General features: G+C 37.7%; 1 protein-coding gene across 1 annotated transcript in view; it reads left to right on the forward strand.

Moving 5' to 3' along the window:
- The first annotated feature begins 5,348 nt into the window (after positions 1-5,348).
- The window catches only part of LOC106079708 (metalloprotease mig-17-like), a 43,979-nt gene continuing 29,050 nt past the window's right edge, over positions 5,349-20,277 (forward strand). The window contains exons 1-2 of the mRNA XM_056044369.1: positions 5,349-5,967; positions 19,259-19,344. Coding sequence (XP_055900344.1) covers positions 19,314-19,344 — 31 coding nt within the window. The 5' untranslated portion in view covers positions 5,349-5,967; positions 19,259-19,313. The remainder of the gene's footprint in view (positions 5,968-19,258; positions 19,345-20,277) is intronic.

Genomic DNA, 20,277 nt, shown 5'->3' on the forward strand with positions numbered 1-20,277 from the left:
AGAGAGAGATTGTGACTGAAAGAAAGGGGATAGAGAAGGTGACTGAGAGAGAGAAGGTGACTGAGAGAAAGGGGAGAGAGAGAAGGTGACTGAGAGAAAGGGGAGAGAGAGAAGGTGACTGAGAGAAAGGGGAGAGAGAGAAGGTGACTGAGAGAAAGGGGAGAGAGAGAAGGTGACTGAGAGAAAGGGGAGAGAGAGAAGGTGACTGAGAGAAAAGGTAGAGAGAGAGAAGGTGACTGAGAGAAAGGGGAGAGAGAGAAGGTGACTGAGAGAAAGGGGAGAGAGAGAAGGTGACTGAGAGAAAGGGGAGAGAGAAGGTGATTGAGAGAGAGAAGGTGACTGAGAGAAAGGGGAGAGAGAGAGAAGGTGACTGAGAGAAAGGGGAGAGAGAGAAGGTGACTGAGAGAAAGGGGAGAGAGAGAAGGTGACTGAGAAATGTTGTAACACAATGAATCTGTATTTCTGTTTAACCCGAGGGACCAAAAACAGTCAAAGAGATGAAAGATGGCGATTAAAACTATGTTTAGAATTTTTTTTATTGTCAAGCAAATCCAGGTCCTCGGGCTAGAACCGGCCTTCACGTGTGCTGTTCAGTAGGTAAACCTAATAGCGGTTTAATATGAAGTGCAGTGAACCGCAACCACCTGGGCTACATTGTATACTGTTCTGTTTGAACGATTTTCTACAAATGTTTTGTTGTTTTTTTTTCGTGCGTAGGCCTATTTCATCAGTCTAATGGCGGGAACATAATGAGCCTTAGAGATTGCCTCCAATGATTATATTCATACGCGATCCATCCAAAAGATTCATTGATAACAACAAAGCCAAAAATATCATTGCGCGCTCCTTTTAAAAAAAAATACAACTAGTTCTATCAAGTTTCGTAACCTGTGGAAAATTCACACAACCTTGGCAAGAAACAAGACTTTTACACTTGTTCAACTTCACTCCGAAATAAAGATATTCAAAAAAAAATAGTTGTATTTTTGAAAACTTTTTAGTTTGTTAAAACATACTTGAAATAATTTATAATGCACATATAGGCAGAGGCGGCTTTAAGGGGTGTTGTTTGTAAAATGTTTTACATGTTTCGGATGTTCCTTCAGAGTTGAAGATAATTACTTCCTAGTCCAAACCTCCCGCAGGACGACGGGGGATGGGAGCGGGCAGGGTTTGAACCCTGGACCATCGATAAATCTGAACGACACTCCAGCGCGCAAACCGCACGACCAGGCAGCCATCCTGGAGCGACCGTCCCAGGTCCTGCGCCTTAGGGGGGCCCCGCGAAAAATAATATCAAATGCACGTATATTAACACATGGTCTCCCCAGGGGGGGGGGGTGCTGTAACATCGCCATAAGTGGTTGGTTTTGTACACTAATGATTTTTAATCCGATACTCCTTTTTGCTCCTTCACGAAAATCGCTGATGATGCGGCTCTTCTTGCCCTACTCTTAGAGAGCTCAGACGTAAATTAATATTTCAGAGAAATAGAACATATCGAAAAATATTGTAAAGATAATTTTTTAATATTAAATGTAAAAAAAAAATAAATGATAATCGATTTTTGTTGGTAAAAGAAGGTACATGATATTGTTTCTGTACCTGGAGAGAACATTGAAATAGTGCTAACTAGTCAATACCCTGGTACTATCTTAGACATTAAATTAAATTTTACTACAATTACTGATTATATCAGCAAAAAAAAGGGATAGCAAAGATTACGATTACTTAGGAAAATGTCCTCATTAAATGTTAGCGAAAAGGCTTTGGCGATGTTTTATCACGCTCACATCTGCAATATTTTAAATTTTAGTATCACTGCCTGGTATGGCAATCTGAGCATGAGAAATACAAATAAACTCCATAGAATCCTAAATGCTGTTGGTAAAGTCATTGGCAAAAAAAAAAAAAAAACACACACACACACACACATACAAAAACATTTTGAAGCCTGAGACAAAACGTTCAAAAAAAAAATAGCTAAAAAAATTATAGAAATAAATCACTTTTTGGGTCAAGATTTTAGTGATTTTACCATCACAAAAGAGATACAAGACACCGATAGACAAACAGACAATCAAACCATTAAATAAAGTTAAACTATCTGATATAGACTTTTCAAATGTAAATTATGAGTGAGTCTGGTGTGAATGTGTATTTTGGTTTTCTATAGTTATAATGTTCTCTTTGGTGTAATGCACAAATTGTAAGTCAAATTTCCTAATGGAAAGATTATTATGATGTTAGAAAAGAACGAGTATTCATTTATGTCAAGTTTCGTTAAAGAGAAACAAAATTCACTTTTTCTTTGTTTTTCTATTTCAGTTTTCCTTAAATTATTAGGATGGCTGCCTGGTCGTGCGGTTTGCGCGCTGGACTGTCGTTCGGGTTTATCGACGGTCGAGGGTTCAAACCCTGCCCGCTCCCATCCCCCGTCGTCCTGCGGGAGGTTTGGACTAGGAAGTAAACTATCTTCAACTCTGAAGGAACATCCGAAACATGTAAAACATTTTACAAACAAACATCAGTAGACTCGAGAACCTATTATTATTATTATTTACTAGGACCATGACCAAACGTGACTCTAACGATTCAGTCTTCCCAGGTGCGTTCAGGATGTGAGCCGTCCAGGATTCACCAGTTTTTTTTTAGGTCTTTGTGAAACTAGGCCACAGCTTGAGGACAACTTCCGTGTCCAAGTTTATTCTTTATCAATTACTATTGAAGAGTTAGCAGACGACATTCAGCGCCAGCCAATCGATACCAACAAGGTAAGTGGACCACAAAACAGGATTCTGTAGCAGGGGATATGATCTGTTTAAAAAGTAGTTTGGGTATTTCCACTTAAATCTATGTATTTAGTATGTTATATATTAAAAATATCTTTTTTTGTGGGGTTCTTTACGAAGCAGCGCTTTTTTTTGTGACGGAAGGTACCGGGAAATCGGAAGTTATCTAAAATAGCAATATACCCCATTGTTATATCGACCGAGGGGATAATAACAACTTAACTCACAGATAATAATAATAATAATAATTTTATTTATAAAGCGCTGTTAACAAACAAAATGTAGGCTCAAGGCGCTGTAATAACATTACAAACACAAACACGACAATGCAAATCAAGAACTAATCTAAAAAAGTTTTAAACAAGTAGGTCTTAATGTTCTTCTTAAAAGTGGTATAGCATGTTGTCTGTCTGAGATATCTTCAAGGCTCTCCCTCGCCATTCCTAGGAACATTCTCGTCATCCTGTCAGAAGGCGGTACTGATGCAGACCTGCCACATCACCAGACAATTCCTCAGTGGACACTGATAAAGGGAGACTACAATGGTTTTTGTTTCTCTTTAAAGAAACTCGACCCATGCAGTGCCAGAGAATGACTACTCGTTCGTTTCTGACATAATAATAATAATAATAATAATAATAATAATTGCGTGTGTTGTTGTCAACTGCATGTTTTCTACCTCTATGAAATTTGAATAATAGTCCACTATAGCTAGATATTGTTGGTTACACATTTGGAATATATCAATTCCAATCTTGTCCTACGGATTAGAACGTATTTCGTGATGTATTAATTCTTCTCTCTGATTTGCTGGTTTATTTTTCTGACAAATGTAACATGAGTTGGCTATTTCCTGTATTCGAGCTGATAATCCAGGCCAGAAAACTGTTTCTTTTGCTCTTCTTTTCATTGAGTCTACTCCCAAATGTGCTGCATGGAGTTTTTCTTCTATTTCCTTGCGAAGTGATATCGGTATGATTATTTGTTCTCCTTTCAACAAGAGTCCGTCTTCGTATGTTAACATGTCTCTTAGTGAAAAATATTGTTTGAGTTCAGGTAAACTATTATGTTTGTCTGGCCATCCATTTAGGATATACTGAATAAGTGTTTGCATTTTTCTATCTTTCTCTGTCTCGATTCTGACTTTCTCCAGCACTGCATCTGGTATTGCCAGTCCGACTGTATTGACACAAACATCAGGGACATCACTCTTTTCCTCTGATGGGTCTCTACTCAAAGTATCAGCTATGAACAAATTTTTGCCTTTGACATATTGAAACTGGATATCGTAACGATAAAGACGCATCATTAGACTTTTTAGCCTTCTCGGAGCAGAACTGAGTGGTTTTTGAAGGATGTTTTCCAGTGGTTTATGGTCATTCTGAACTATAACTGTCCTGCCATACGCCAGAGAATGACTACTCGTTCATTTCTAACATAATAATAATACTCGTTCGTTTCTAACATAATAATAATAATATCTTTATTGTTTATTGGGAAATGTAAATATAGAGTACACACACTGTTGGAACGTAGGGTGGGGGAGCGCAGACAAGCCTAGCTGCCCCGGGGGTCTGGCACCCTTAGTACGCCACTGGATACTAATATAGATCCTAAATGAGAAAATAGTTTCTCCGTCATTTCGGTGAAATTCTGGTCTGAATCCGACATGCAGATCTAATAGAAACTATCCACTAGCGTGGACTTAATCCATGGCACTAGCTTGCATACAAGCAGTGGACTAACTACCATTGCGCAAAGGGGTTCATTGCACACGGGCCCGTGACCATTGGGAGACATTGACAATGGAAAAAGAAATAAGTATCGACTGCTGTAAGAATTTGAATGTATTAAATTTCGATCAAGTATAACTTTATAAAAGTCACTGAATTGAGAGTAATGCAATTATCACTTTACATTAGAATGGCTTTTTTTGTCAATGTACTGATTCGTTGTTGGGTTTTTGTTTTTTTGTTACATCGACTAGGGAATGGGGCCCACCATTGTATTCTTGAACTCCTTGCTACGCTGCGTCATACCAGTGAGTTAAAATGCGCTCACGTGAGCTCTTCCCTAAGTGTCAAATGAAACTTGACCCAGTTTCGTTATTTCTTATTGCTTAATGGCAGTATCGCTTCTAATGGACCTCATTCACCAATTGTAAACAAACAACATTTAGTCACGTGATCTTATTGAGAAAATAACGAAAGAAACGGTCACGTGACAACCATCATGAATTAAACATGAGATCGTAAATTGTATAGAAGAGATAGAGCACCACGTGGCTAAATGTTGTTTGTTTACGATTGGTGAATGAGGTCCATTATTGTTTTTATGCCGGCAGGATTTAAACTCGGGGCCGTCGTGATGACAGTCCAAAGCACAAATCACTCGACCACTCATCCTCCCAAACCATTCTCTGTTTTTCCGCAGCTTGCTTTTAGATAAACAGTAAGTGATCAAGTAAAGAGTCTAGGTTTTTTATACCAAGATTTTGGGTATTTTCCCCAAATCGAATGACAAAGCAAAATGAGCGTGTAAGTCAATATTTAACCCTTAAATCTCAGTCAACTCGTCACTGTGAAAGAAAACATTTGAATAATCTTTAGTGTATTAGTCACTTACACTCCATGAGTTAGACAGCTTTTTATTAAGTAACCTACAAAATCAAGACGAATATATATAGACCTGGTTACACGCTATTGAAAGGGGCAGAGAGAGGCATTTTCAGTCACTCTATGTCAACAATGCTAACAGGCAGGCGTGATACCTATGACAAAGACACGTTGAGCTGGGCATTGACCCGTGTCGGTCTTTAGAATTACGCTCTGAAAACGCTCTGTGTTGGTTTGATTAGGTCTTGGCCTGGATGTGGTGATATTTTTGTTTCTGTTTGAGTCGCAGGAGAAAGAGGAAGTAACTCGCCGTGTTGGGTGAGTTCCCTTTAACGGACGGCGGCAACACAAGTGTCAATAAACTCTATATGAGAATAGAGGATTAGTAGTAGGCCTAAATGGATTAGGAAACTAGTGGAGCTTAGTTTATGTGGTGTAGGCCTATCTTCGAAATTCGTTTATATGGATTCTTATATAAAAGTAACTACAAATGCCAGAAAGGATATATATATATATATGAACAGGATTAACACACCGAGAACCAGTATTTACAATGCAGTGTAAGTAGTTGTAGTCTAGTACACATGTCAAAATCGTAGCTTTTAAACTGCAAGTGTTGTCTTAAAAAGTAGATTCTACAAAATATTATTATATCGTTAGAGTATCAGTTTGCAAGGAAATAGATAGCCTTTGTCATTGGCGTAGCTATGGTGTGGGGGGGGGAGAATTTGAAAGTTCACCCGGCCCCCATTTGAGTGTTTTTTACATTAAATATTAAGCAAAATGCAGGGGACCCCAAAGGTCAAGCTACGGCACTGTCGGCACTGGCCTTTGTGTGTGTGTGTGTGAGAGAGAGAGAGAAAGAGAGAGAGAAAGAGAGAGAGAGAAAATTTAATTAAGAAGCGCATGTTTTTCACCCACCTGGTCGTAATTGGCGACAGGGGCGCGATTTCACCCTGCCCCACGATTTTAAACAGTTCAACTCTGGTTACTGATAATACAAATTCAAGGAGTTTTAAAAAAAAATAGGAAAATGTAAAATAAGTTTGCGTTGAAAGCCACTTCTATGGCGTCTTTTTTCCTCAAGACTATTTCCTATGTAGAACCGCCCGCAATGACAACTATCATGGTAGATTTATTTTTATTTTTACCTATCCCTTAGTATGTTGGACCGTTGGGGCACCAAACAAGGTCCGTCGACCTTCTTTCTCCATTCATCCCTGTTTAGACCATCTTTCAATGGCAGGGCCGTCCATTCTTTATGTTGTCCTGTCATCGCTTTCTCTGTCTGCCTCTTCTTCTTTTACCCTGGCACTGTTCCCTGAAGGAAGGTCTTCTGCGGTAGATTACAGTGACCTATAGACACCTTGGCACACACCTTTCCTAGTTTTATGTCACCAGCGACCATCGTTTGTTGTAACTGCGGTCAATTGTGTGTTAACCTTAGAATAATTTACCCATGACCAAATGACCAAGAGGCTGGACATATCTTGTACTTCCCCTAAAAACAAAAAAAAAAAAAACAACTTTGTAATAAGAAAATAAAGATAACCAGTATATCTACTAAGTACACCTCGACTCCCCCCCCCCACACAGGCACAATGGCTGAGTTGTAAAGCGCTTGAATTCCGAACCGGAGGGTCCTGGGTTCGAATCCTGGTGAAAACTTAGGATTTTTTTTTCGGTATCTTTAGGGCACCTCTGCTATAACGGTTTCTGACACTAGTTGGGGAAAAGTAAAAGCGGCTGGCCCCATGATGAAACTTTGACTATAATTTTAAAATTTAGGTCTGAATAAGTTTATAAAAATGTATGTTTAATTTAGTATTAAATTATAAATTAAATAATAAACACACAGGCACACACACACACAAACATAAGATATCATTTCTTTGATGATTTTCTGTCGTTGAAACAGGTCCGGATTTACCTTTAGGCAAAACAAAGTTTGTGCTTAGGACCCCCAAGAATTATTAAGAACTAATAGATAATACAAAATTTTTAAAAAAGTAAAGTTCCCCTTTCAGACCTTGTGGTCTATAGGGCAGATGATGTAAAGGTCTGTGGCCTACGGTTAACAAGGGTGTCATGTGGCCAGCACAACGACCAACCGCCTTTGCTTTTCCCTAACTAAACCCATTAGGCATATCTTAACTTTAAAAGATACCTATATCGTAAAAAGCTTAACGCTTTTGAATACGACTTTGTCATGATTTACAAGTTTCGTACGTTCATTCAGAACTATAGATCAAAATTCCCGCAGGACGGCAGCTGAAGGGATTCCGACTTATATACACAATATTGGTAAATTCAATTCAGGTGTGTCGTTCTTTCAGCATGTTGACTTCGTGCAACATAATTTTAAAAAAACAGCTTCTCAATAATAATAAGTGATAGGACAGCGGTTCTCAACCATTTATGCTCGGCGACCCCTTTTTACAATCCCCCAGTCTGCCGCGACCCCCTCCCCACACACACATACAGCAATAGAAGAATAGACAATAACAATCCACTTTTTCGATGGTCTTAGGCGACCCCTGGCAAAACGTCAATCGACCCCCAAAGGGGTCGCGACCCACAGGTTGAGAACCCATGTGATAGGATTATAGCGCATTAAGAAAACTATTCGGATAAAATTGCAACCGTTGACTTGGAAAGGAACTATTGGTCTAAACTGCCCACATGTTGTGACGTCGCAGGTCAATGCTCAGGCCTAACGGTTGATTAACGGTGGTCAACATGGATATCTTGTAGTTGTTTGTCAAGAGATTGTTTTGTCATGAAAGCCACTCCAGATTACCTGTGCTCCTCATGACCCCTTCCAGGCCAGTAGAGGGTGTAAACTACATTAGCAGATTATGAAAGACTGCAGTATTTCACGTGGCTACGCCGAGCCCGTTGTGACCTACTTATTTTGTCACATCTAACTCACACAAACCGGTTGTCTGTGGAGATCAACATCATCTTGACACAATCTACTAAACGCCCTAATAAAGGCTTACAGCTCTACTTTCTTTTTCGAATGCAAAAACAAACTATTTTATCATTTCGTGACAAATATGAACATAAATTCGAAACCTTATAAAATGTTATGGAGTAGAATATGAGAATATTTTTTTATTGAACAAGACCAAAAAAATATGAGCAGTACAATTTATGACCAGCAAATGTACACATTTAAAGAAATAAAACCAATAATAAAAACATAAAATTTAGATCAGCGTTTCCCGAAGAAGTCATTTCATTCACTTCTTCGACAATGCGACGCGTCTAGCCATTTTGCTTACGTTGGATTTGTCAGCGGACGTGCTATCGTTGTGTTAACGTCAAAGCGCGCTATAAAAGTCTTGCTGAACATTAGGATAACCTTAAGACGACAAAACTTATTTCAAACATACTTGATCGAATGTCTCTCACACTTTTCGCCCCGCCCCAATGTCTTCTCAACTATCTAAAAATGAGCTCTTTTTTACTAGAAGAAGGTGCCTTGTTGACTCTAGGAAAATAGTTTTTTGTAGCCCAGAAAGAAGTAAAACGTCCGACGCGCACCCCCTTGTATACCGCTTGGGGCGGGGGGGGGGAGGTAACGTTTTGCTTGATCTAGTGACTGGTAAAGCTGAGAAACTAACGTAGTTTTTCTAGTATAAATTTTTTGAGAAAAACTGATTAAGTAGGCTAACACAAGTTTTAATTGGGTCATTAAAATAAAAACATACTTTAATAATTGATTTATATGTATCCTCTGAGAAATGTTTTTAAGAGAAACTAAGATGGTTTTGACAATTTTTGATATAATATGTGTTTAAACTCTTTATATTTTTATTTTCAATTGTAACTTAGTAATTTGATGTTTTTCTGGCGTAATTTTTCTGCGCATCCATGGCAGTGTGTGTTTTCTCGTCTGACCACTTATAACACACAACAAACGCAATCGCTTGGTTGTCTTGTCATGACCGACTACACGTAGCCTAGGCTAGCGTTACACTGACCAGTTTGTTCGAATCAGTCAGACACACAATCTATTTACTTTTTGGAACAGGGAGGGGTGTAGATGAAAATCTTTTTTTTTTCCAGTTGGTAATCCTTATGTTTTTATATCTATGTATTAATATCATCTACTGTAACATAGCTATAGACTAGGGTCACTTATAGGCCATCACTAAGCCTAACAGCGACTTTAAGAATGAAGTGATATGAAGGGTTAGATCTAGATTCGCTTTCAATATTGTTCAGTTGTTGTGAATGTTTTTGTGAAAGTACTTGAAAGGATGTGACGTAATGAAATATCTATATTATAAAGTAGAATGTGAGGGGTATGTATGTATGTATGTTACTTATAGACATCAAAACCGCTTGACCAATCTTGATAAAACTAGGCAGGAATGTTCCTTGGGTACCAACTTAGACCGTAGTGTATGTATTGTAGCCCTAAAACAAACTTAAGACCCTCAAAAAAAATAAAGTTGTCCGACTCTATTACAGCTATAGTATTTTATGGATCTAGGCCATGTCTACAATGTTGACATGAGAAAAGATAGAAAGGATTTAGACCTAGATCTAATTTTAAGAAATACACTTTGCGCAGATAGTTTTTTACTTTGACACATGAAAATACAAAAGAAGATCCATTGATTTCATTATATAATAAAATTAACCTTCAATTTTGTGTTTCAAAAGCATTTTTTACATTAATTAGTTCCTTATATCTGTGATTACAGATTTCCTGACGAACATTCTTTCATTAGACAATTCCGTAATGAATCGCGTACTAAATATTAATTCGTTTAATTGTTTACTTTATAATCCCATCCCTAGATCTAAAACTCTAATTCAACTCTAAGATGATAAAACTTCTCTTCGCACGGATAGTTTTATACTTTAACACATAAACATATTAATTAAAGTCCATTCATTTCATATTTTGATCAAATAAACATTCAAATTTGGTTTTCTAAAGCTACATTCGTTTACGAAAGCTGCGAAGCCGAGTTGAGATAGGCCTAGATCTATATTCATTCATCAATCGCGTACTAAACATTATTTCGTTTAATTGTTCACTTTATAATCCCATCCCTAGATCTAAAACTCTAATCCAACTCTAAGATGATAAAACTTCTCTTCGCACAGATAGTTTTATACTTTAACACATAAATATATTAATTAAAGTCCATTCATTTCATATTTTGATCAAATAAACATTCAAATTTGGTTTTCTAAAGCTACATTCGTTTACGAAAGCTGCGAAGCCGAGTTGAGATAGGCCTAGATCTATATTCATTCATGAATCGCGTACTAAAAATTATTTCGTTTAATTGTTCCCTTTATAATACCATCCCTAGATCTAAAACTCTAATCCAACTATTCTAACGTATAGATATATTAATTAAAGTCCATTCATTTCATATTTTGATCAAATAAACATTCAAATTTGGTTTTCTAAATCTACATTCGTTTACGAAAGCTGAGAAGCCGAGGTGAGATAGGCCTAGATCTATATTCATTCATGAATCGCGTACTAAAAATTATTTCGTTTAATTGTTCCCTTTATAATACCATCCCTAGATCTAAAACTCTAATCCAACTATTTTGATGTATAAATATATTAATTAAAGTCCATTCATTTCATATTTTGATCAAATAAACATTCAAATTTGGTTTTCTAAATCTACATTCGTTTACGAAAGCTGCGAAGCCGAGGTGAGATAGGCCTAGATCTATATTCATTCATGAATCGCGTACTAAAAATTATTTCGTTTAATTGTTCACTTTATAATCCCATTCATTTAACAAAGCTATCGCTCTTTTCGTTTTTAATAGATAAGAATGTATCGACTTCGGGTAAACCATTTTCGCAAACCTAATTTTATTTTCGTAGCGAAAGAGAAATAACGTGAAAGGATCATTAGTTAAGTTTAACATACATCTAAATCCAATACACTAGATTATTCAAAAGCAAATGTTTTAATTTAAAAAAAAATGTATTTTCCCCTATTAGCTATTTTGATCTGATAGCTTCATTCACACTATTTTTACATTGACACATTCGCTTTACTTATTACATTATTATTTCGTTTAATTGTTTACAAACACTCTCAGTGACTATATCGACAGTAATGCGCAAATAAAGACCCGCGGGTCGCGGGTAACATATGTCTAGTATATATATATATATATAAATAAAATATTTTATTAAATTCTGTTTTTGTATTTGAAGATTATCGTTCAGTGTTTTATGTAAAATTCCTACTTTATTTTTTAAGTCTTCGGCTAGCCTGAAGGCTTTCTAAATTTAGTTATTTTACTATAGGTGTTACTCTAGTAATCTTATAAAATACAGACGTTACTTCATAAAAGAAGATGATTGAGTCAGAAAGACACAAAGATAAAGACACATTCCTCGTTCCATATGCTATGACAAATCCATACTAATGTTCCTTGTCTTCTGTCCTGAAGGCTTTCTAAATTTAGTGATTTTACTTAAGGTTTTACTCTGCTTATATAAACACAAAAGTCTCTGTTAATTAATTTTTATGTTTAATTGTCTACAGCAATTTATTTATTCTCTGTGAAAACAGAACACTTTCGTACGTAGCTTAAAGTAGCTTTTATCATTTCGCTGGCCCAATTGGGGCCTTGATATTGTTTACTTTTTTTTTAATCTCTCCCAATCTTACTTGTTTATTTTCTTACATTTTTTTAAAGTGTTACTTATATCTCCCCCATATTTCCACAGTTTGCTTGTGTCCTCATGTGTATTTATTTTATTGCTTAATTAAACGTTGTCAACCTCGTCTTACAATATAGAAGATGAAACAAAGAGACTGAATATTGTTCAGGAGTTGTTTTTTTTGTGTGTGAATATTCCCAACGATTTATTTGTGAACAGTTTCGCATGATAGTTCTTTCCTTATGTCCTAGTTTATAGTTTATAGGTAGCATGTCAAGCAGATTTTTGTTTGCTTTTTAAAGTTCATGTTTTTAACATTGCTAAGTAAACTCTTTTTATCAGCCAGGATTATCTAGGCCAGTGTACACTTCAAATAAAAGATTTCTTTGAAATGAGTCAGAGCACTAAATATGACCGCGATGGAAAGTTCAAGCCAAGCTTTATGGCTTATTCCTGAGTGAATGTATGTGATGAAGTAATGGGCATTGGGTGTGGATGCATATGATTAATGAATGGGCATTGTTGTGGATGCAAATGATTAAGGAATAGGCATTGGTGTGGATGCATATGATTAATGAATGGGCATTGGGTGTGGATGCAAATGATTAAGGAATGGGCATTGGGTGTGGATGCAAATGATTAAGGAATGGGCATTGGGTGTGGATGCATATAATTAAGGAATGGGCATTGGGTGTGGATGCATATGATTAAGGAATGGGCATTGGTGTGGATGCAAATGATTAAGGAATGGGCATTGGGTGTGGATGCAAATGATTAAGGAATGGGCATTGGGTGTGGATGCATATGATTAAGGAATGGGCATTGGTGTGGATGCAAATGATTAAGGAATGGGCATTGGGTGTGGATGCAAATGATTAAGGAATGGGCATTGGGTGTGGATGCATATGATTAAGGAATGGGCATTGAGTGTGTATGTGATTAAGTAATAGGTTTTGAGTGTGAATGTATGGGATTGGGATTTAGGAATGGGTATTGTGTGTGAATGTGATTAAGGAATAAGTATTGAGTGTGAATGTGATTAAGGAATAGGTATTGAGTGTGAATGTGATTAAGGAATAGGTATTGAGTGTGAATGTATGGAATATTGGAATTAAAGAATGGGTTTTGAGTTAAAATAACACTATTTTTAAATAGTTCTTTTCTCTCTGGAACCATGTCAAGATTTCATGTTTTGGATGTTCGCTAGAATTATAGATCCGAGCCCAAACCTCCAGCAGGACGGCGAAAGATGACCTGGGTCAGGATTCAAACCCCGCACCATCCGGCGATATCTTGCGCGATAGTCCAAAGCGCATATCTCACGACCAGACAGCTAAAAATACAATACTCTATCAAGATATTATGTGTATATTATCTCTTTTTTTTTAATATGTAAGTTTGTTGTTTGTTTTTTTTTCAGTGTTCCTGAATGAAGTTTTCTTTGGCTTACTTTCTTTTACATCTGTGTATTGTAGTGTAACTGTTTAAGTGTGTAGTGGGACAGTGTAACTGTTTAGGTGTGTAGTGGGACAGTGTAAATGTTTGTGTAAATTACTGTCAGTATTTCAATGTATACGATTGGTGAATGAGGGCAATTAACACATTGATTTTATTAGTCTTCAATTCATCTTCTTTACTTCAGCATCTTGTTATGAGACTGACCCACTTCTACCACAGTCCTGACTTACACACTTTCTTTGCTGTTCACTCAACCATGTACAATGAAGGTCAACTGGTCATTTCATACACAGGCACACACACACTGCACTACCAGCCAGTCAAAACACATACACTTACTATCACAGAAACGATTGAGTCGATGGTTTGGTTCACTTTAGTGTATTTAGTTTTGTTGTGTTAGTTATATCTTCACTTATATATATATATATATCCTTCGTGATCGAAGATGAGCACTTTTCTCATATCCTATGGACTCGAAGGTGACTGTACAGCCCAATCTTCGCTTTAAAAAGCCGGCCGCAAACGTGGCATGGGTGGGTTTGGTCAGTTGCAGATGGGCCTGCTTCTTCTCTCAGCACTGCCGAGTTCCAGAGCTGTCCCAGTCACTGGCAAGCAACCACGTGATCTGGGCCGCCTACGTGTAGGTTTGTGGCTATGGCTACCAGTGTATCCACACCTACCACTTCGCTACTTGCTTATCTCCGCAGGGCTTTTTGGTTGATGAACAGGGAAGATGAGAATGTGGCTTGAGCGATGAAAATTTATTAAAGTGAGGAAGATTTTCGCTGCATCAGCCTCACTCTCTCGCCCCTTGCCAGCTGGATCCAGTGGCAGAACACAGCATCAGCCTCACTCTCTCGCCTCTTGCCAGCTGAATCCAGTGGCAGAACAGAGCATCAGCCTCACTCTCTCGCCCCTTGCCAGCTGAATCCAGTGGCAGAACAGAGCATCAGCCTCACTCTCTCGCCCCTTGCCAGCTGAATCCAGTGGCAGAACAGAGCATCAGCCTCACTCTCTCGCCTCTTGCCAGCTGAATCCAGTGGCAGAACAGAGCATCAGCCTCACTCTCTCGCCTCTTGCCAGCTGAATCCAGTGGCAGAACAGAGCATCAGCCTCTCTCCCTCGCCCCTTGCCAGCTGGATTCAGTGGCAGAACAGAGTCCAGACAACAGGAGCTGGTTTGGGGTGCAGTGGATGACCAGTGTGCTCTACATGTCCCACAGTGCTCCATAAACGTTCCACGGCGTTTGCTAGATGACGCCTGAAAGTCCAATTCGATTTGAGCGCCATGCAGCCGCAACTTTCACCTTTACCTCTCCATTAGTCTAGTGTTTCCAGAACTGTAGTTCGCGGAGCCCTAGTTTTCCGCGTTGCCTAAATAGGTGTTCCACGAACTACTGCAATAATGAACTGGCAGGCCACCACTGTCACTTGAATTAATCTCTCTAAACAAATCACCGTTCCGCTCAATACTCAGAATGTGTTAAGTGTTTCTCTAAGAAAAAAGTTTGGGAAACACCACATAAGTATATTGGACCGTTTGGGGGCCCCAAGTATGATCTGTCGACAATCTTTCTCCATTTCTCTGTCTTTCGCCTTGACTAGAATCTCTTTCATTCATTGATGTTTTTTCCCATCGCTGGCTGTCTCTGTCTTCTTGATGATCTGACCATTCAGTCTATGTTCGCGCTTTCTGACTGGTCAGCAGGTCACTTAAGTCCCAATTTTCATATCTACTGTTAATGTACGAAACCAAATCATGGAAATTAAACAAGGTTGAATACAAAAAGGTATCTTATCTTATATAATACAGACGTTAATTCAAAAAAGAAGATAATTATCGTCCCACGCATTGCTTGTCTCGATCTAGTCATGCATGTTAACCAATGACTTAAACACTGTTAAGTCGTTGGTTTTAAAAGCTGATTCAGGCAACCCATACCATTCTCTAATGGCGCTGGGGAAAGGGAGCACTTAATATTATTGGTAGAAGTGACTTATTATTGATTTTCTACACATTCATCGAATGCAATTTGATTCAATATGGAATGTAGATCTAGTTGCACCACCGTTTAAGACTTTCTTTTTCATAACAATAAATGGACTCAATATATTTAAATAAAAGATTCAACCAATCTTATATATATATATATATATATATATATATATATATATATATATATATATATATTATAGCTTTTATATAGCGCGCTACTTTCATGCTTATAGCATGCTCAGAGCGCTTTTGGTCCAATCTCATTTGTGGACCAGTTGGGGGGAGGAGGTATCTAGGTATCTAGGAGTTGGTTTTCCGTGCTGCCTTTAGGCGCTCAGTATACACAACTCTGCCCGAGTCGGGTGTCGAACCTCGAGCCCCCTTCTAGGGAGCAAAGCCAAGCCAAGTTCAAGCGCACTTGGCCTCTCGACCACTACAGTTTCCTTCAAAACAGATAATTACATTCTACTGGTAGTTGAAGAGATGTAAAACAATCTTTGTCTAAAATATTAGTGCTATGGAGTTTATCCTTATATAATACAGACGTTACTTCAAAAGAGAAGATGATTACGTTTCTGATGTAACCATGAGTAGAACCTTTGGTTGTTTTAGATCAGTGGTTCCCAAACTTTTTTGTCTCGTAGACCCCTTGCCACGTTTTTTTTGGTAGACCCGCTGCTTAACTTATACTGCATTTTTGCAAATTCAGAAAGTCCATTTTTTTTAACTAATGTCTAACTGTAGTGAGTTGAAAAAGTGAAAAAGTAAGTTAAAGCTTCATTACAAGTTAGAGAGATCTACCTTTTTTTTTATTGATAAAATTCAAATTTAAACCAATGAAAATAACAATTAATATGTATTGCTGAAATCACGAAAGACACTGGAAATGTTTGTTTTTTGCATGTTTATCATCCATTATTACGGATATTATGTTTCATATAGGATATTGTTGTTCTTTGAAGTAGTCCTTCTTAAGTATCATTGTAAAAGTTTTCGCAAGAAGAGTTTCTCTTGTCTTTCTTGATCTTATATATGTGGCTCAAATATTGGGTTCGCGGAACTGGTTTCACCAACAGGAGAATGGGCGAAGGCGAGTAACTGGTGGCTGAACCCGTGAGCTTTGGGCAGGAGGGGGCTCGTTAGCCTTGGCTTGCAGCCCACCTAGCAGAAGGAAAACAGACATCAAACCTCTGCTGCTTTGCAGCTGTACCCAAACATGGGAAAGGTTTCGTGGGTCAGCCCTGAGGAAAAAATGTGGAGTCGACGACCATTAGGCTGTTTGCAGCTTCAATGCTATAACTCATCCCACCGATGTGCCCTTGAACTCTAGTGTTGATTAAAGAAATTCGTTTTATAATATCAGATGTAGATTATTGTGAAGCAGTTTTTAACTCCTTCTCTCCTAACTGACGATACCAGCGTTGATTCCACCAGAATGTGGTAAATAATCACGGAGAGGAAGAGTTAAAACTACTTCAACAGCTGGTAAAATCAATGTTTTATCTTTAGCGTTTTCCGTTTTTTTGGCTATAAGTAAAGAAATCTTGAAAGACGCTCACAAACCACCATCTTCTCTATATGATGTTGAAGAGAGATTTTGTGGGTCTATTCTGAGCTTTATCTTTGAGTTTTTGAAATTTTTGCACACCTTATCTTTTTATCAGGGTCGCATCATCTCAAATAATCCTCCAGTGTAATTGGTTTCATATGGTCATAAAAAGGCACTTAGACAACCGCTTATTTGACAAGGGAATAAAAAGGCACTTAGACAACCGCTTATTTGACAAGGGAATAAAAAGGCACTTAGACAACCGCTTATTTGACAAGGGAATAAAAAGGCACTTAGACAACCGCTTATTTGACAAGGGAATAAAAAGGCACTTAGACAACCGCTTATTTGACAAGGGAATAAAAAGGCACTTAGACAACCGCTTATTTGACAAGGGAATAAAAAGGCACTTAGACAACCGCTTATTTGACAAGGGAATAAAAAGGCACTTAGACAACCGCTTATTTGACAAGGGAATAAAAAGGCACTTAGACAACCGCTTATTTGACAAGGGAATAAAAAGGCACTTAGACAACCGCTTATTTGACAAGGGAATAAAAAGGCACTTAGACAACCGCTTATTTGACAAGGGAATAAAAAGGCACTTAGACAACCGCTTATTTGACAAGGGAATAAAAAGGCACTTAGACAACCGCTTATTTGACAAGGGAATAAAAAGGCACTTAGACAACCGCTTATTTGACAAGGGAATAAAAAGGCACTTAGACAACCGCTTATTTGACAAGGGAATAAAAAGGCACTTAGACAACCGCTTATTTGACAAGGGAATAAAAAGGCACTTAGACAACCGCTTATTTGACAAGGGAATAAAAAGGCACTTAGACAACCGCTTATTTGACAATGGAATAAAAAGGCACTTAGACAACCGCTTATTTGACAAAGGAATAAATAACCAACGCTGTAAATTCTAGATTTCTTTTTCTTAAACCTTAGTTACATATAGACTACACGACACTATTTCCATTATTATTTTTTTATCTATTTATAATTAAATGATATAGTTACATTAACTGGGTGTGAAAATTAAAGTCATGACCTGCTTAAATAAAAACCACTATCGTAGACCCCCAATTTATTTTTTCACTTTCGTAGACCACTGTTTAAGATGAAGTGATCTGTCGTAGATCATGTAAATGTATAGGAGTGTGAAAGTTGAAGTAAAAACAACGAATGGCCAATCACTGAAAAAATGCAGTTTTTTTTACTTCTCATGCGTTTCTGCATACATCTTTATTATAGTTGAAAGCTGTGTGCATATTTGCAAATAAGTTTTATTAAAAGGAGTTTTATTCAAGTCTGTTTGTTGTTCTACATTAAGAAGTGAATACGCCTACATCTTGTACTAGTTGGTTGGTGCGGACAACCCAATGCCGGAGTATCAACAACTGAATATATGCATTCCGACAAAAGAGTTTAAGTAGTAATGATTGCAGTAGGATTAGGTAAAAGAAATATTATGTACACTGTCAGATTGGTGTTGGTATTGTCATGTTCCGTCAGTGCGTGACCCTGAATAACATTCAACTTTCTATAGCTTTGTTCAATTCCTAGAATACAATCGAACCTTCCAGTCAGAAACTAGATTGGGGAAACCTGCAGCCAATCGAAACGACTAAACTTAATTCCATCCTAAACGCCGCAGCAGCCCCCGCCTTTCTCTAGTGCCCCTAACGCCGTCCCACAGAGCGTTATTGCCACGTTTTTGAAGACCTTTTAAATAGTTCACTTTATGATTTTATTTCATTAGCAGAGCTAGATGGCATCTCCGTGCAGTGTGTGTGTGTGTTTTGCTTTGAAGTTATTTGGATCTGTTTTTTCCTCCTAAAGAATTATGCTAGTTATAAGACATATCATTGAATAGTTTCAGCTGTACAAAGTAGAGGGCGCTTACGTGGCCACATTTCTCTTATCTTATCCGTTTTTTTCCCCTCTTGTATCGATATTTCATTACATATATTTACATAATTATATGTTAGCATTCGGTGTCAAAGCGTCACTTTTTATTAAGTGTGTTAGGTTTCCCTTACGTTTAAGATTGTGTCCCCTGTTGTCAGTATAAATTCAATAGTCAAGATTTTAATACTTTAATTTCAACTTTTAATTTTAAAACTGTTTCAGCTTGATTGTATTTTGTACTCAATAATATTTCTCTCTAACGATGCCGTTTGATTTGATTCATACCAAGTGTCCATCGCTTTGACTGGTATTCGAAGATGTATTATCTGTCAAGTTTTCTGTTTTCAGGTAAGTTGAAAATGAAGTCATTTTGTTAAGTTATAAATGTATAAGTGTAACAGCGCCTGGTGATTACAGATCCCCAACCTGTGACCGCAGCTGTGTATTAGGGATTAGCCTCTTTAGTCACACAAGAAGTTGCAAAGGGAAAAGATCGTCTCTCGAGACGTAAAATGCCACAGAAATATAAATTGTTTTGTATAAGTACCACAAGTAATACTCTCCAATTATTTGACAATGTTGACTTACTTGACTTAATCCTATGTACTCCCAGGGGAGCATAGGGCCGCAACCACACCTCTCCACCGTCTTAATGTATTTCTCCCATCCAATGACAGCACAAAGATTATTTATTATCTTATTTTGTTTCGTCCAGTTTTCTTGTAAGCAATTGGACATAATTTCTTCAGATCCAGAAACATGAAATAATCTCTTAGTTTTTCTTCAATTGACTTGACTAAAAATATCTGTTTATTTTGTATTACAATTATATACTGTTACTCCAGAAAAGAAGATTACATCCTACATGAAACATCTCGCTGCCTGCAGGAAGGGTTCGTATCCCGAATCATCGAGACTATACTCCAGAGCGCATCCCAAACGACCAGGCAGCCTAAATATTTCAAACATTATAATTGTACAAAAAATGTTGTCTTCTGATCATGAAAGTGTGTCCTATGAGTGTGTCAGGAAGGTGAGTCCTATGAGTGTGTCAGGAAAGTGTGTCCTATGAGTGTGTCAGGAAAGTGTGTACTGTGAGTGTGTCAGGAAAGTGTGTCCTATGAGTGTGTCAGGAAAGTGTGTCCTATGAGGAAAGTGTGTACTGTGAGTGTGTCAGGAAAGTGTGTCCTATGAGTGTGTCAGGAAAGTGTGTCCTATGAGTGCTTCAGGAAAGTGTGCCCTATGAGTGTGTCAAGAAAGTGTGTCCAATGTTAGTGTATC

Source organism: Biomphalaria glabrata, chromosome 10 (assembly GCF_947242115.1).
Source record: "Biomphalaria glabrata chromosome 10, xgBioGlab47.1, whole genome shotgun sequence".
Taxonomy (NCBI): domain Eukaryota; kingdom Metazoa; phylum Mollusca; class Gastropoda; family Planorbidae; genus Biomphalaria; species Biomphalaria glabrata.